Below are 18,992 nucleotides of genomic sequence, written 5' to 3' on the forward strand. Positions count from 1 at the left end.
TGAGTGATGTTGAGCATCATTTTATGTGTCTGTAGGCCATTTGGATGTCCTCTTTGGAGAAGTGTCTGTTCATATCTTCTGCCCATTTCTTCACTGGATTATTTGTTTTGTGATTGTGAAGTTTGGTGAGTTCCTTGTACATTTTCGATATTAGCCCTTTATCTGATATGTCATTTGCAACTATCTTTTCCCATTCTGTCGGTTGCCTATTAGTTTTACTGATTGTTTCCTTTGCCTTGCAGAAGCTTTTTATCTTGATGAAGTCCCAAGGGTTCAGTTTTGCTTTAATTTCCCTTGCCTTTGACCAACATAATTTTAAAATATAGTATGTCACTTCATATAAAGCACTAATAAATATTTAAATGTAAACTATTCTGGATGAGATAAATGAAAACCTTAAGAAGGTCTTGACTTGGAAAGGGAAGGGACTCCTATGGAAATCTTAATTTTTAAAATAGAAAAGGTGATAAGTGACAAGATGTTGGTTATGATTATCCAACAACTGCTAGGAACCTGGGAATAAATAAGAATTCAGCATGGAAAAGCCCACTGCAAGAAATAAGTGTGTAAATGTGATTGATTTTCAAGTATAGCAACATAGATTTAATTCTGTCACTGATGAAAAATGGTACATGGGATGTTATTGAAAAATCTCTCTAATCTCTCTACCAACTTCAATTTAATTTTTACAGACCTGCTTATTAGTTAACCAGCTCACAGTAGAGTAGAATTAAGCACATCGAAATCAGAGGGGTGAGGGGGCAGGGGAGGGGAGCAGAAGGAGGGGAGCCCCACTGTTAAGAGGGAAGGTCTTGGAAGCTTCTGGAACAATCACTGACAACTTGTAACAAGACAAATGCCAGAAGCTTTTTAAAAAAATTGTTTTAATGTTTATTTCTCAGAGAGAGAGAGAGAGAGAGGCAGAGTGTGAGTAGGGGAGGGACAGATAGAGAGGGAGACACAGAATCTGAAGCAGACTCCAGGCTCTGAGCTGTCAGTACAGAGCCCAATGCGGGGCTCAAACCCATGACCTGTGAGACCAGAGCCAAAGTTGAATGCTTAACTGACTGAACCACCCACACACCCCTGGAAACATTTTTTTTTTTCTTTTAAGCCAAAAGGACTCAAGAAACTTGAGTGGTTTAAGGCCATTCCCTCCAGAAATGAGCAAAGAACCAAGAACAGGCACACTTACAGAAAAGGTCACTAAGCCCAACATGGCATGTTCTCACTGTTACTGAAGGTTGGGTGTGGGTCCTCACAATCCTATTGTCTTACCTCCTCGCTACCATTACAACCTTGTTTTTTTTTTTAACATGTACACACACACATACAAAATGAATATGGTCTAAGTATTCTGCCCAAAACAAGGATTTTTTTAAAAAATCCAAAGACCATGAATTAAAATATTTTGATGCTAAAATAAACAAGTTTGATGCTGAGTCTAAGTTGCAGTGATTTACAATTTTCCTCCCATGGAATAGCTCATCCCCCCTTACGTCAGGACAAGATGAATAACTCTAATCCATTCTGAGTTACAGCAGTGTCCGAGAGCCAGAAGAGAGAATGTCTGAAATCTTTCTAGGTCCAACTCTGTCTCCTCCACTACTGATCTGTGGTTGACATTTCACAGATTTCATTCAACACAGCTCACCAGTCTCTTCTTTGAAACATTAGAAGATTTTTAATGTCAAGATGCACATAATGGACTAGAAATTTTTTTAACCATCACTGCTTACCAGAAACACTTCACACAAAAGCAAACCAGAGAACTGAGTCAACCGTTTGTACTCATTTAGTGGAGTTGTTTATGAAACCTCAGCAGGAGCCATGGTTCAATGGTTTGTACCCTTTCCCCAACCTCCTGCCCAAAAAAACAAAACAAAACAAAACAAAACAACACAAGAAGAACAAAACCGAGGAGGGAAACAGGTTTTAAAGGTCTCATAAAAAACCTTCTGGATAGAAAGGACTTAAAAAGGCTTCTATAACGATGTATCTACACACATCTTAGGAAAAGTCTGGTTGTTTGGGGGTAGTCGGTTACAGTCCTTCCATTCTGTGGTCTGCTCCCACCCTTGGCTCATGCTGAGCCTCCCAACCTTGCAGTGAGGTGAGCACGAAGCAAAGAGGTCATCTTTCTCGTAAATATAGTACTCAGAAACAATCTTACATTGTTTCACAGAATGGTAGGTCCCAACTAAGACACACAGAACAAATGAAGTTCATGTGCAGAAAAATCGCAGACACCAAGAGAGGGAGACAGATATCGTGGAAGACCACTGGGCTTGGACTCTGGCTGTGTCCCACACTAGCTGGGTAATCCTAAATAAATTCCCCAACTTCTCCCAGCCTCAAATTCAAGTACAAAGTACAGATAATCTGAGCCCCTACTGGGGATCGTAAAATCTGAGCTAACATATTCATTTATTCATCCAAGAGATATTAATTGTGTACTGACCCAGTGTGTGGCCCTGTTCTACTCACTAGGGACAGAGAAAGACCTGACACATATCCCAGACTTTGTGGGACTTATACTTTGGTGAGGGGAGACAGACAATGAAGAAAGTCAAGCAAGCCAACTATACATTGTACTTGTGACATGAGTACTGTGGAGAAAAACCAAGAATGGAAGGTGAGGGCTGGGGGCAGATTGTGAGCAATTTTAAATTGGGAGGTCACAGATCTCAAAGTATTTTAGAGTAAATGTCTGACACCTTCTGGGTGACCAATACATGTTTATGGAATGACTGCTCTAAACAGAACGTGCACTTAAGGTACTGTGACATTGACCCATACCCAGTGCTTGACAGCTGTGTAAGACTGTGGTTCCAATGCTGCATTCTATTTCTACTGAGTTCTTGAAATAAACAAATCTGAGGACTCTCTCCACTCTTGACTACTCAGATATGGGTACCATGGCTCAAAGTATTCAAGGCATTTGGTCAGTTGGCTAATTTTCTAGTTCTAAGGGCAGATATGGTGGCCCTGTGCAAGAGTCTCATTTCTTGGTCCTGGGTTTCCCAACAGGGTATCCTGAGTTCACAAGTTCAGACAACCATACAACGTACTAGCTGCAGGGAGCTGGAGCACCACCTTACTTGGATGAGATGAAGAAGGCCCAGAGACACGAAATGATTTGCGCAGGCACAGAGCTAGTTCCCCAAACCCCACTTTATCCTAATTAAGATAGGAAGAAGCTCTCCACTGGAGATGGAAGGCAAGGTGGAAGGGTGGGGGGAGGGTGGGAGGGGGGATTCCTGTGAGCCTCTGAGCCTCTGAACCTTATCATCAGCTAATGGCGATGGATGTATCAGCAATCCACTGCCTTTAAGAAACCTGGCCATGAGTTTCCCAGCTTGCTCTGGTGAATTTTCTCTGTTCTGCACTAAGCTCTTCAAATGCCCAACCTGGGCTTGCACTTTTAGTCTTTCCAACTGGACAACTCTTTTCAGATAACGCTCTCTCTCCTGTCTCTAAGTCCAGGGTATTTCTGTGTCAACTACATATTGTATTTCTTCAAACAAAATTGACTAATAGACCATGGTGCAGGTTACGCACAGGTATTAAGTGTGTCTTACCTTTCTTCATTTGTGCTGTGTATGCAACACAAGCACTTGTGACCAGCAACACAGGACCGTGTGCCTTAGCGCTGCGTTGGGGGTTAATACTTTTGAGAAGAGGGGTTTCCATGGTCAAGTGGATTAAATGCTGGTTGATATGTGCTTTGGACACTTCTTTTCTCCCCTCTCTCCCCCCCAGGGGGTCACAGACCTCCCAAAGAAGGAAGAATGCACCAGAACCGCTTGTTCCATTGTATTCACACGGAAAATATTATTGATTTGCTGCTAGGGAGTAGAAATAATGGCTACAAACTGGTCTATGGTGGATTTGGGGAGGTATTTGTTATCCCCCAGAGAACTGTGGTGGTTTTTAAATTCATCTGTGAAAACCGATCAATAAAAAATGGCTTTAGCAGTTGGCCAACTACAGAGGGGGGAAAAAAGGAATCCTTTTCAAAACCTAAAAAGAAAAGCACAGTTTTAAGGATTTCACATCTGATTTAACATCTAAAAAAAACCCCCCAATGATAATACCCCACTTTGTATAGCCAGACAGCACTCCATTTTAGTAGACTTTAGTGGTCTTTATAACGATTTATGAATCACTTCATGAATTCCTGGCTGACTCATCTGGGTGACTATAGTATCTACTTATACTTCCCTTCTGTCTCACAAAAGAGACACTTGGACTCAGTTCAATCCAGATTTGTCCCCGAATGAATCACAGCACGTTACTGGGGGAACTGCAAATTGAATTCTGCTTCTGAGACAATCAAGACCAGCTTTCAGTAATGAAGAAACAGCCGCTGGGAAGTGTGGGTAATTGCAACACTGTCCATTTGGGCAGGGCCAAAGCAGGCCAAGAGCTGCATGTCCCGTCTGCGGGTTCTGTTCCAAGCCAGCCAAAGAGCTGAATCCATCTCCTGGAAGGGCTTAGTGTTTCATTCTCCTCACGAGAGGCTGGGTCAATATTAACAATAAGTTACCACAGTGGACAAGACCGAGAGCCTCCACAGACCACGACAAAATGAGGGCTGCGGAGCTGACTGTAGGTGAAACAGTCACCGAGGCTTTTTAAAGAAGACCCACGTGTAAATGCTGATGAGCGAGTGTTTGCGGAAAACAGAAAGGACCGTGTTCTGGAGGACATTTTGCTATGCTTGGGTAGAGGGGTCAGTTCTAACTCCGAAAACCAAATTATCACTGCCCAGGGCCAAGAAGTGTTATTTTTGTCTGGTGTGGACTGAAGCAGGGTCGAGGGCATCACGGCATCTCCCCGCCTGTGGAAATGAGGAGGGAGGGGGAGAGGATACCCAGGATATGTCAGAGAAATGAATTATGCAGGACACATTTAACCAAGAGCCGGAATTTTTTGGACTATCTTGACTGCAGAATTGGCTGTGACTCAGTTGTTTGTCTATTTCAGAATCTGATGCGATGGGGAGAAAGGGAAGAAAAGTCTGATTCTGCCAAATCCTCTTTACAAAAAAAAAAAAAAATCACCAACCAGAAGAGACTTTATCCAGAGTGGTCTTAGACATTTGATGTCAAAAATGCCACTATTAAACAAAACAAAACAAAACCAAAAAAACAAAATAAAAACAAAACAAAACAAAAACCCTTCAGCAGTGATATCATCCTTTGGGCAGCTCTGAGCAGGTCAGAGCAGAAGGATTAACTCGTGGGCCTATAGCAAAGAGAAGACTCTTTTCTCTTGTTCGGCTCGCCGTTGGGCATAGAGTTCAGTCTGCTTCGCAATGGAGTGCACCAGATGAAAGGAAAACATTCAGAAGGGAGAGTAATGAGAAAGCCAGATGAAAAATGAGGGGGAAGAGTGTTGTTTTTGTGTACATACGAGAAAAGGAGGCACGGGCAGATAAAACATGGCCCCTTCTGTGCCTTTCTCCTGGTCTCAAACTGTGAGCACGAGTCTCTTGACAGCATCAGGAGAACATTACTTTTAGAATTAACTTCAGACGCCATCCTGCTGCCAAGGATGGCCAGGTGCCTTTGAAATCCACTGCCAAATGAGACCGTGAAAGTCAATATAATCCATAAATTTGAAAAGGGACTAGCTGGGTGGTGGTTTGGTCAGTAATAACATGTGCTGTTTATGTGTGATTTACTTTTTCCATCTTCAGGATACCAGCTTACTATTGTAGTAACCACAAAGGAATTTTCTGTACCTTCCCCGGAATACAAGGCTCAATGTTTGGTTAGAGAAATGAACTGGAGAAAACACATCTAGTAAAAATTCACAATTAGAGAAGGGCCCTTGGCTCTTATAGATGGAAAGAGCATCAAATCCTTGGATGTTTGCTACCATTTTGTATCTCCTCATCCAGCCCTGTGCAGAGGTGAGTACACAATATCATACACGTTGGCCATTGCTGTTGACACATTACTCTGTTGAACAGACTCAGCTCCCGGGTTGGTGCCAGTTTTTGTGTCCAGGTAGATGGTACCTACTTTGCCCAGTTGGTGCTGATGTCCAGTTGGATATTTTATCTGCCCAGAGACCACAGTTTCTGTTTCTGAGGGGAGATCATCTTATTCAAGAAAATGATTCTAGTCATTTACTGTGGGGAAGATGATAAAACAGAGAAAAGTATTTCTCCTTTCAACTAAACAGAAAAGCAACCAAAGACTATTTTTTCATGGAAAGAAGCAAAGAACCTTTGTCTCTTGGTTTCTGCTCGCCTCAGTGGTCTCCTCACCACTAACAGGCAGACGGACCTTCCCTTGCAAAAAGACACAATACAGTTTCTTCCCAGCCAATTGCCCCCTCGCCTCACCAAGAGGGGAAAAGATAAAGTTGCCTTTCACATCACACTAGAAACACTTAGTGGATGCTTTCCTTTGAGCAGCCTTTTCTTTGTCAGAGAGAGACCAGGCACTTCGAAATGTGCCAATGTCTTGACTCGGGCTACAAAGGCTCGTGGGCTTTCACTTTGGGAACTCTGCTTCCGTAGGACTGGTTTCAGAGAATGCTCTACGACAGGGGCACACAAGTACATGTCAAGAACATAATGGCTTAGTCTGAACTCCGTGCTGCCTCATGCTAATGCACTAAAGTAGAGGGTGCAAGAAAAGGAATTCTATTTTACCTCAAGCCTTCCTTGTTATTGTCATGACTCACTTTCCTGACTGAAAATCCAAGGGGACTAAAAAAACATCGTCTTGGGTGAGGTAGACTTGTTTGGAATGTGGAAACAAAATAAATATGGCTGACTTGGCCTTCAAGGGTGAGATGAAGGAGACCTCTTTAAAATGAAGGACAAGTGCGCTTCAAAATAAAAAATACATGGACAGCTATCTGATGCGAAGGGATATTTGAACCATGGGTCAAGCTATTTGTTTGGTGGAGTGACACGTGTGCACTCACATCAGTGTCTCTTGGTTTGCCCTGAAGTGACGCAGAGGAGGGCATGTCGCTGGAGGAGCAGAAATCACCTGCCCCAGATTCCTGTTACCTTTTCTGGAAATAATAAAGGAATCAGAGCTTTAGTCCCCCCTCTGCTCACATCCTGTTCATTCCACACAATTCCCAAGCGCTGAGGGGGGAAGAGCTGTGAGCACGTCACAGTCTCTGCTGTCAGGGAGCTCCAGCTCTAGAGGACTGTAAGCCGGTCGGTAAGCAGGCAGTGTCACATCAGGGGCTGGTAAATCTATGAAGAGAAACAGAGTTGGCAGAAGAGCGTGAGGTTATGGGGTGTGACTGGCGGTGGGGGTTTGCGTGAAGTGGTCAGGAAAGGCCTTTCTGATGTGGTTCACATGTGAGCAGACACTGGAAATGAAGGCACAAATCATGTCACACTCCGGCGAAGGTGTCTTTCAAGTTTCAGGAACAGCATATACAAAGGCCACGAGGCAAGATGAGCTGGTGTTTTCCAGGAATCGTAAGAAAGCCAGCATGGCTGGGGCAGAATAAGCAGGAGGAGCAGGGGTAAATGGATTTGATTAAGGCCAGACCACAGAGGGCCCAGCAGCCTACACAAAAGAGTTCAGATTTTATCTGGGCGTGGTGGGAGAGGGAGTCCAGCAGGAAATCCTCAGAGATGCCATTTACATTTTATTAAAAAATTTATTTTAATGTTTGTTTGTTTTTGAGACACAGAGAAAGACAGAGCATGAGCTGGGGAGGGGCAGAGAGAAAAGAGAGGGAGACACAGAATCTGAAGCAGGCTCCAGGCTCTGAGCTGTCAGCACAGAACCCGATGCAGGGCTCAAACCCACGATCTGTGAGATCATGAATCATGATCATGAGTCAGATGCTTAACCGACTGAGCCACCCAGGGGCCACTGCATTTACATTTCAAAAGGTAGCTCATGTGGTGTGGGCTGTGGCTAATGGGGTAAGGGGACACCAGGCCCTGGCCTGGGGGACAGTTCGGGGCCACAGTAGCTGGGATAGGAGGGAACAGTGGTGAAAGAAATGAAGCTGATCAGGCTTAGAATGTGTTGGAAGGTAGAGCGAACAGGATTTACAGATGAATTAGATGAGAGAACACCAGCAAAGGGGAGGAGTCAAAGTTGACTCCGAGGCTTTTTAAGTTCTTAGTAGTAAGTGAACATAACATGGAGGCTTCGCTCATTATTCTCCTCCATTCTCCACAAACAGACCGGACTCTGAAATTATGTTCATAAAAGTTTTACAGACAACATGGATATTTAAATTAGAGACAGATGAGAGACAAATCAGACGAGATTACAGAAGCCAGGTCAGCAATGTCCTTTTGTTGTTGTTTTATTTTTCCCCCCAGCCCTTCATATCCCTAGGTAAGGAAGGAGAAAGGAGCAGATGTCACCAATTTCTCCTTCCGTGTGTGAAGAGGAGTAGATCAGGTTGACGTATTGAGGAAGCTGTTGGTAAGGTGAATATCTCTGTGAGAAGAAGGTTCATTCCAAAGGCCAATAACTCAACTGATCTCTGCCCCGGAGGATAAAGCATGGCTGTGCTCATGGATCAGAACTGAAGAAGGTTCCAGACGTGTGGGCTACTCTGCCCTGGAACAAACATCAAGAAGTACCAGAAACCTTCCACAGCTAAAAAGACAAGGCAGGCCAAGTTCCTGATGGTATGAGAACTCTGTGATGCTGGTCACTGCATCTCTAATGTGGAGGGGAATTAAAAAAAATTTTTTTTAAATGTTTATTTATTTCTGAGAGACAGAGAGAGCATGAGCGGGAGAGGGGCGGAGAGAAAAAGACACAGAATCCCAAGCAGGCTCCAGGCTCTGAGCTGTCAACTCAAACTCATGAACCGTGGGTGAGATCATGACCTAAGTGAGCCAAAGTTGGCCACTTAACCAACTGAGCCACCCAGGCGCCCCATGGGGAATTTTTTTTTATGCTGTGTCTCTTCAAAAGCCTCTAATATAGGCCATGACTACATAAAATACAAGCTTGGGGTTATAAGGGACAAAACCTGTCATGTCAAATTGTATTAAAAAAAGAAAACAACATAAAACCTGTGTGGCCTCGCTGGTCTGGGCTTTTCAAAGGACAGCCTTTGTCTCTTGGGGACCCGGCAAACTGCTTGTATATTGTCATTGCTTCTTCGGTGGGCCATAGAATACGTTCCGAACTCTCGCTGGGTGGGTAACGGGATAGGGAGGCCTTGGGAACATATGCCAGGGTCACCAGGGTACCCTTCCTGGGCAAAGACACAAATCTCTGTCCTCCAGCAAAAGCCCAATGTCCCAAGTGCCCTTTACGAGGCTCCTCCCCCATCCACACACGAAGCTCCGCCCCTTGCTGGCATTCAGTCCTCTTAGCTTTCCTGCACAGCCATGGTGCTTGGCCCGGACGGACAGGATTTCAGATTTCAGGAAGATTCTCTTCTTCTATTTCTACTTTTGGGTCATTTCTGTGCACCTCCACAGCCTTCCCTGGCATCCCTTCCAGTGACCTAAGTGATGGCTGCCTGTCGATCTGGTCATCTCTTATTGAAATTGGACATTTTGAGGGGTGCCTGGGGGGGCGCTCAGTGGGTTGAGCATCCGACTTCAGCTCAGGTCATGATCTCATGGTTTGTGACTTCGAGCCCCACATCAGGCTCTGTGCTGACAGCTTGGAGCTTGGGGCCTGCTTCGGATTCTGTGTCTCCCTCTCTCTCTGCTCCTCCTCCACTCGCTCCTTGTCTCTCTCACTCTCAAAAATGAATAAATGTTAAAAAAAAAAAAAAGACTGGACACTTTGAGAGGGCAGGGTCCTCGGTGTCTAGCATATTGTGTCGCCTTGTACCCGAACAGCAGCTGAGTAAGTGACTCAATAAATGAATGTACCCCAATGCTGGGATATATTTTGATAAATTTGAATGTTTTATATGATGCTTCTGAGTTCAGCCATTATTGCACACATACTAGGAGATTAACAAGAGAGAGGAAATATTATGGAGGGTGCATATGTGTGCATATGTGTGTGTGTGTGTGTGTGTGTGTGTGTGAGGGTGCAAAAAAAAGCTGAGTGGATGAAGATATAGCAATGATCTTGTTTGCTTAGAAAGTCCCAGGACTTTCTTCCCAGGAAGGAAGGACACCGAAGCCAGCAGACTAGTTTTGAGCTGGTCAGATGCTACAGATGGAGACGGGAAAGGATGGCGAGTAGCAGGCTTCTGGTATTGAAGATCACAGAAAAGCAACGTAGGGAACCCCTGCAGTGGGTGATAACAGGGAAGTCCTAGCAATGTGTGTGCGCACACATGCATGAACATACGTGTTAGAGCAACTGTGTGTTGTAGCAAAATATGCAGGTTGACTGTCCAGACCAATACATCAGGGGAAGCTGTTCTTATTTAGGAGCCTCCCACCTGGACAATGGGCGCTGGCTGTTCCCTAGAATTCCCCCCCTGGCCCTTCTCCTCTGTCAAACCCTCCTTAGCACCTAGCACCGTGGAGCACCACACACGTGGTCCGGAGGCTGTAAGGAAACTTTAGGTTCTTGTCCTCAGAGCACAAACAATTCACCTAGCAAGGCAACATCTGGGAAATGATAAATAAACAAAACAGATGATGATAACCAGAAGATGTAACGGGAACTCATCTCTGAGCTGTAAGAAGCAAGGGGGCTTTCTGGGCTGAGAATGAACCCAAGTTCCGGGCCGTGTGATGTTTAGTCAAGTACAAGACAATAACGGAAGGTCCTTACTGTCTTCTTAGGCAGAAAAAGATCCTGAAGCAATGTAGAAACAAAACAAACTAAGTCAGTAAGCAGACCGGTGCGACAAGAGTAGGAGAACCGCACAGAATTGCAAAGAAGATAAACAGAAAACACCTGCTAGCCTTTAACCCCTTCGCATCCAGAGAAGCTACAAGAGGTTTCTGATGCTGACACAGAAAATGGTATCAGTGAAGACCAGCTGCGGGTACCTAAAGGCGTAGAAAGACTGTACATATATATACCTCAAACCGTAGCAATGTCACAGCTGAGATGAATAACCAACAGTATGCCTTCCCAAGACTTGATACGGACTCAAGAAACCAACAATCCTTTTTATGGTTAAGGTATTTTGTCTACTTTCTCAAAAGCAATTGTCCCCAGCATTCTTTGCTGTTGATTTCTGTACTCGACTGTATACTCCCGGAGGAGGCCACCTCGTTTCTCTATTTTCAGTCTTCTCTGGTTCAGAGATGGGGTTCATCGAAGTTGCTTCGTGGGGTCAATCCACAGTCTCCTTAGGCTCTGTTCACTGGTCCTACAGAGCACGCCATGTCTGGGCACTTCTGCAGATGGAGAGAGGCAGCTGACACGAATCCAGCTGACTTTTCTTGGGACTGTTAAGACTTCTCCACCTGAGAAAGGGATTTGCATCAATCTGTTTCCTCTGCTCTAACAGACATACTATGAAACCCAAGGAACAGACCTTTCCAAAGACACTGGGTTCCTCTTATGGGAAGCCACTGTCACGAAGTCCACTGGCTCATCAACGTGACACTGTAAAACACCACTTCCATTAATAAGTTTAAGTCAACATTAGGCGATGTGGTGTGGTACTGCTTAAATCACTGAAATGATGTATCATCCAGATGCTGTTTCAAAGTAAAAATGGAACCTCGTCAAATTGAGGGAACTTGCATTTATCTTCTTTCACGACGGTAAGGATCAAAGGAACTGATGCTAACTGGATAGATGTGGTGGACCTTTCCTGACTTCTGACAGTGACTCAGCCCATTTTATTAACAAGTTAAAGCTAAGTAAATGATGAATCAATGCCCGCAAAGCAGGAAAGAATGCCAGTTTCCCACTAAAAGTCTCGAAGTGTGATAAACCTATTTCCGTTAAGAAAACTGCTGGAGTTTTTACTGGGGGATTTCCCAGGCAAACAGAGGCAAAGGTACATAAACCAGAGGCGGAAGGTAAGCACATTTCCTCTCCGTGTTTTTATGCTGCACACTAATGCAAACACAGTGCATAATTCAGAGCTGTGTCATGTCATCCTCCTCTCCAAGTCCGATCGGAAGAGATAACCTTTCATACACTTGCCAAGTCCAGTTGAGCTGGCAAAAACCTGGGCACACATCTGGTGGGAAGAACACAGCAGCAAGGCAAAGGCACAGACGTGAGGAGGCCCACGTCACGGCCCAGCCATATAAAGTACCGCCAGGTCCTCCCCATCCACCCCCTCTTCCCTTCCATGGCGATCTCTGTGATCAACCACTGTCGTTACTTAACAACACCCTCTGGCTTCTAAACCTCAATCTCTCCACGATGCCAAGGTCGCCAGTCCCCACACTATGTCACATGACACTGTCACAGGCCAGGTGCTTCACCTGCTGTGGCCTGTTTCATCTTAATTCCCCATGAGGTGCAAACAAAGGCTCAAAAGAGTGAAGGGACACCGCCTTCCCTAAGTGGTGCTCCTGATGAGGAGGAGTGTGCCTGTTGAGAAGGAAAAGAGCAGGCAAGTCTCAAGTCTGGAATATTCTGCAAAATAAACGTCATGAGTTCTTCAGAAATTGTTAATATCATGAAAGACAATAATGATAATGATGAAAGCTGGGGAACTTCATTCAATTCAAGAAGACTAAAAACCAAATGAAAATTGTGACCTTATTAAATCTTGGATCCAAAAAAAGGAAAAAAAAGGAGGAAAGGAAAGAACATTATTTACACAATCGAGGAAATTTCACATTGACTGCATGTTAGATAATGCTTTATTGACATTAACTTTCCCGAGTGTGATAATTACATTGTGATTATGCAGGAGAAATGTCCTTCTTAGGAGATCTTTCCTGAAGCAATTAGGGTTAAAAGCTCAATGATACTCACAACAGTCTCTGAGAGGGTTTTGGAAACAACAGGCAAGCAAACAAAGGATCTCTCGAGGCAGAAAGCGAAAGAGAGAAGAGACAGAAACAGAAGACGGCAAAATATTAACCGTGGGCAAAGATGGATGCAGGGCGTATAGGTGGCCACTGTACTGTCCTGGCAAGTCTCTTATATGTTACCAACTTTCAAAAGACGGAACTGAAAGAGATTAAAATCATGAAATGAGTTAAAATACTAAAAACAAACAAAAAAAGCCAAGCGGCAGGAGCACCTGCGGAACACATTCGAACGGCGATCGTTGAAGCTGGGCTTTCCAGCATCAGGTGCCTGGGTGGTTGTTAACGCCAATAACGGCTAAGATTATTTTCCTGCATCTATTCTGTTTAGGCTGTGGACCAAAAGAAGACACACAGATTGCCTTTCTCTTGTATTCTCGTAAACAGTCATCATGAGTATTCATAAGAAGATGGGACGAAGGAGAGGCCGTCCTGGGAGATGGGTTTCTTGGCTGCGCCAGCTTGTGAAGTGTGGGTCTCACACAGGCAGAAGGAAATGAGGTGAGGAGAAGCCCATGGCTAACACGATTGAAAACCCAACTGGAGGGGCGCCTGGGTGGCTCTGTTGGTTAAGTGTCCGACTTTTGATTTTGGCTCAGGTCATGATCTTATGGTAGTGGGATCGAGCCCCGTGTCAGGCTAGGTGCTGTGTATGGAGTCTGCTTGGGACTCGCTCTCCCCCTTTGCACCTCCCCTGCTCATGCACACTCATTGTCTCTCTCTCTCTCTCTCCAAATAAAAAAATAAAAATAGCAAATAAAACAAACCCAGCTAAAAACTTTATAAAATGCTGCAATGGATAAGCCCATCTCAACCTTCAGAAATACATCAGAACACTGGCAACACTGCCTGTCCCCAGTGTCCATGAACTTAAGAGATGGCTACCATTCGTACTGTTCTGCTGATGGAGCCCGGAGGAGGAGCTAAGGGGCTGTTTGCACTTGACCACATACGCAGAACAATGACAAGTGTAACATCTTCTGATCCATATTTCTAACTACTAGACACATCCACACGGATGTTTTACAGCTGCCTAAAACCCCAGCCCTAAAGTCCATTTATTACCATTCTTTCTCTCCCACTCTCCCCTCTTCCGAACATTCCCTTTGCCTCTGTTAGTTAACGCATGTTTCCATCCGTGTCTAGAGGTGTAACACACAGGGCAAATGAATCTGGCCCTTCCTCTCTACCTCGTATATACATTCATAATTAGCCGTTCTGCCTCCTAAGTAATAGCCCGTGGGTAAATTCTCTATCCTAACTGCTTCACCTTAGTTCAAGACCTCATCTTGCTCACAGGAACTCCTGCAGTAGCCTCTTTCTTGTTTTCCCTTCCTCCTGTCCCTGCTCCCAGCCTCAGTTACACTGCTGTCTACAATGACAATCTGACGTGTCTCTCGTCTCACAGATAGGCCCTGATGGTTCTTCGCTTCTAGTAAGAGGTAAATAATCCCTTAGCATAAAATATATGTCTTCACATGAGCCAACCTACTCTTACCTGATGTCATCAGCCCTGTCCACTCTGGATGATGGCACCTGAGCATACGGGGACCTCCTTTCAGGGGTGTCCTTGTCCCTCTCGTGTCTTGCACGTGTTCCTCTGGCTGCCTTGGATGTTGCTCCCCATTTATCCATCTGGAAAATCTGAACCTTCCTTCCGTGTCTAGATCACTCTTTCTTTCCCTCCCTCCCTGAGGCAGAATTAGGGACACTTTCTTCTTCTGGCTCCTGTGGCATCTCTATCACATGATTTATCCAAACAGCATTACTATACTTTCATTATTGGTCTGTCCTTGCCACTAACTTCTAAGGGCAGCACCATGTTTTAATAATCTTGGCATCTCCAGGATTCAGAACAATGTCCAACATGTAGTATGCCACAGAAGTTTATGAAACGGACCAATGTGTCATTAAGTGGAGAGTAGGCATACGTAAAAAAATATACGGTTTGTCAAACTTAAGAACACATATTTCAATACTCATAACTAGGCCAACACCAATGAAATCACAGATTGCTGGTGAAATTCCAAATTTCCAGGATTGAAAACCTTTGTTCCTGCTGCCTATTCGACCCGTTATTTTGTTTCCTAAATGCCTATGACCCCAGGACAGCACAGGGGTCCCCACAAGAATTTTTTTTTTTTACTGTTGACACGTAGAGAGGAAAACAGGAGGAGCCTCGTGCTGTCCATGTCCCTGGAGGGTTGGGAGGTCCACAGATGGACCGAAATATCAAGATTTAACAAATTTCTCCCCAAGACTTTTTATGAGGATGGTATCAACATAGTCTTCGGTGAACAGCCCTTTTCTGGTCACCCGCATAAAATCCTGTGCCCTTTAATGCTATACGCTCAGAGATGATACTGATCTACGCACTCAGGGCACCATCCTGCACTTGGAAGGCTTTCTAGCCTGTGGGGACACTGCCTTAAAGCCTACTCCCCGAAACAGACTGAGGAAAGTGTGAAAGATGGAAGTTCGGATGTGTTTTCCCAGCATCGACACTTTGGTGCCTTCTCATTTTCTTCTCCACGGAAAAGAAGACAGGTAATGAGCTATTTGGTCTGCGTGCTTTCTGTACATGTACTTTTAATACGTCCCCTCTGGATGGCTGGACCCACCACTGATGGATGACTAACAAAGTTCAGCAACGGTCATAGCGCTTCTCCATGCAGGGGACTTGGGTGGCGACACATCTACTAGAAGAGAGACGGATGGCCTTACCTGTCGGCGCCCGTGTCCACGGCCGCGAGCGGGGGTAGCTGGGGGGCGGGGGTGTGGGGGCTCCCCTGCATGCTGTGTCCTGGAGAAGGGTGAGCGACAGGGTGTGGGGCTGGCACGGCCCCGGCGACAGCTGTGCTCCGGCTCGAGTGGCTACTGGAGAAGATGGAGGCTGAAATCAAGGAGAAGAGGCATCAGACCGCGCTGTTTCGTCACCAAGGGCTGCCCGCAAGTGTGACTGAGGGGCTTGCTCTCCTCTCGGGGGCTTTAAAGGGATGGTTCCTGGCTTAATGGATGTACACAGCTCCTGTTTTGGAGGTGGAAGAGGCTCCCCGGCGACTGGCCCTTCCTGCTGCCCAGGGAGCTCATGTGCAACTCCACTTGAAGTTCATGGTTAGCCTCCTGAGCACCACCCTGCCCTCCCGCCAGCTCCCAGTGTGGACACCATAAAGTCGGTTGATCCTGTAATGTCTGCATCTGCATGAAGGTCTCTTAGGAGCACTTTTCAGTCATGGGGGATGACAGGGGACAGAACACTTGGTCTGGTGACCCACAAGGGGCAGGGCACAGGCCGTCTGCCTCTTCTCAAGGCTGCCGCGAGCTTCTGTGGGTCGGGCTGGCTCTCTCTGTGTCCATGCTGAGTCAGGGGTACAGCGTATCTTGTCCGGGTCCTCGCCCAGGCAGGATCCGACACTCTCGTAACCCCAGAGTCTAAGTGGGCCGGCATTCCCCTGATGGTGGGGTGGATGGACGCACTTAGCCTCCATCAGCGATGAGTCTGGCACCACAAAACATGAAAAGGGGCCTCAGATGCAGCTCTGGATTTCCCCCCACTGTTGCCGTATTATGACACAGAGAGGGAGACGCAGCCTCATTCACAGGAGCCGCCGAGCCTCTGAGAAGTGTACGTGACCCCAGACTTAAACACGTGCCCATTTAGATCAGCTAATTGGTACGATGTCACAAAAGAGACGGGGCTTGTCACTTTCAGAGCCTCACTATCAGAGAGGCCCTCGGTGGCTGGGACCTACATAGCAGACACCTCATTATGCTGCAATCAACCAGCATCGTTACGTGACTCTCTTCAACTTCCTTCTCTATACAAAGCCATGCTGAGCTTTCTACCCATCTCTGCTCTTTTTGAACTTACTCTACTGATGTCAAAGACTAAATGGATCTAAAATAAAAATAAATCAGGTTCAGGATTAAGAAGCAGCAGCCACATAATCAAAGAGATTTGAGGGTTTAAAAGTTCAGGGAGCGATACTTTTAGACCAGTCCCACTTTTCTCCAACCTCTTCAGGTTAGAATGACGACCCCAGGTGACCCCGCCCCCCAAAGCTGAATCCAATGGGACAAGAGTTTAAGGACTTAAAGGAACGCGTGAAGAAGCAGAATTACCATCTTTCTGCTCAAAAGCTACTGACAAGGGTGTGATCAGATGTGAAGGGTTTATTTCTGGTAAGTCAGGTTAACTCCTGTCCTCAGGAGCCTGCCGCCTCCACAGCCCCCCGAGTGCTGAAGAGGTCGTGAGGCTAGAAAGTGCTTCCTGGCTCAGAAAGGCGCTGTACCGTCTCGTGGTGCATCAGCCTCCAGAAACGTCACACGTTTGCAAACTCGCTCGAGTCACCTTATGAATCACTACCCTCATTTGTGCTCAGCTCACTCAGGCAACCGCAATTCTGCTTGTAGTCCAAATAATAATTTTACCCAGGGGAGAAGGCTGTTTGGATTGACTGTGGCAACAGTTTCAATGCTGGTGTTTGTCAGCACGGAGCTTGGTGTTTTATGTACTATTCCAAAAACTAATGGAATAATAAGAGGTCACAGAGGCACTGTGGAAACACAGCTGATTTTTTTTTCCTGCCTTAGCGTAGACATGTGAGCGCTCCTATTTATTCTGCGGGAGCTGCTGAATGCGCCCATCGCTTCAGCTCCCCCGGAGGTATTTCTGTATGTACGTGTCTGTGTTCGTCACAAGGGAGGCGTGCCCCTGCTGTCTCCAACCCCGTGGGCGACAGGGACGCTCGGAGCAGTCTGTGCTCTACTCTATGGCTCAACAGAAAATGTGGGGCCTCCCAGAGGTCTCCATTAGCCAAATCAGTTACAGTTTTGCATTAGCTACAATGAAACAGGCTGAAAATTTAGTATTGTTTGCAGCCTGCACTCAAAGTTAGGCCTCTCCTTCATCCCACTAAATATCCAGGACCAACTATCTGCCATCCCTTTTCCATCTGTCTGTCCATCCGTTGTCTATACTCCAATATTTTTTCTTAAGTGCCTACTACATGCTTGCCACTCTACTAGATGTGGGTCCCTAACCTTGAGGAGGCTGCGATTCAGTGAGGGGAAGAGGTGTCTATGCATCAATGCTACTCACATGCTGAGACCCGCTAGGATAGATCATGAAATGGTGCGCAAAGGGCTTTAACACACCGTCTTGCCCTTGGTCTCATGTTGTGCCCTCTGCTCCAGCCAAATCAGACCACTGGCCACGCCCCAAATATATCACAGCGACTTCTGCTATTGTGCTGTGGATGATAATAGCCTCTGCTTATTTTAATACTTTCCTTCTGAATGCAGTTACCTGTGTCCCTCTGGTTTCTCTCTCAGCGGCCAGTTGCTTCACAGGCATTTATGGAGTGTGTGGTGTATGGTGACACTAAGCCAGGTCCTGGGACAGACCGGGGAACAGAATGCCCTTGGTGCCCGCTGTCTCCAACAGGATCATTCATGTTTGTTTGAATAAACAAATACGAACACAATCTCGGTGTCAGTGGAGTCCATCTTGGGCCCAGGGAGCAGGACAGGAACAGAAGGAAATATTTGTTTCCCGATTCTGTTCCTTACTGGTCCAAAGTTGCCCTTGGGTGCCACCTGTCTCCCATCTCCAAGTAGGCACATGTCCCAGAGTGGCCACAGCTCTCACAGATACCCAAGAGCAGGGCATCAGAGAAAGCCTGTGGGCAGAAGGCCAGAGACACACGGGACAGTTGGAGGGAGCTGCTTCTGAGCGCTGTCTGGTGCCAGCGATTCCCGCAGCTGGCCGCTGGGAGGCAGAGGTGGTGGAGGGGGTACGAGGTGGGGCGTGGGGTGCACGATACAGTGCGGAAGGCTCAGAAACCTGCCCTCCAGCTGCCTGGGTCAAGTGCTGGCTGACTAACAGTCAAACACATACCAACAGCCCTTTCTTCTGCTGCTAAAGCTGGTGAATGACAGCAGGGACCCTTTGATGGGGGACCCCATGAGAATAACAAAGAGGGGCACTTTGGGGTTCGATCTGAAGTCTGAATGTATCAAGTATCCAGAAGAGTTTCTTACGCTGGTTGTGAGAAATCCCCTGTGAGCAAACCAAAGCCCATGACTTGCCTCTACTGCCTAA

At 46.1% G+C, this 18,992-nt stretch overlaps 1 protein-coding gene across 1 annotated transcript in view; it reads right to left on the reverse strand.

The window, feature by feature from the left end:
* GLIS3 (GLIS family zinc finger 3) overlaps nucleotides 1-18,992 on the reverse strand; it is a 430,817-nt gene that overhangs the window by 29,918 nt on the left and 381,907 nt on the right. The window contains exon 9 of the mRNA XM_029919687.1: nucleotides 15,614-15,782. Coding sequence (XP_029775547.1) covers nucleotides 15,614-15,782 — 169 coding nt within the window. The remainder of the gene's footprint in view (nucleotides 1-15,613; nucleotides 15,783-18,992) is intronic.

Source organism: Suricata suricatta, chromosome 13, assembly GCF_006229205.1.
Source record: "Suricata suricatta isolate VVHF042 chromosome 13, meerkat_22Aug2017_6uvM2_HiC, whole genome shotgun sequence".
NCBI classification, from domain to species: domain Eukaryota; kingdom Metazoa; phylum Chordata; class Mammalia; order Carnivora; family Herpestidae; genus Suricata; species Suricata suricatta.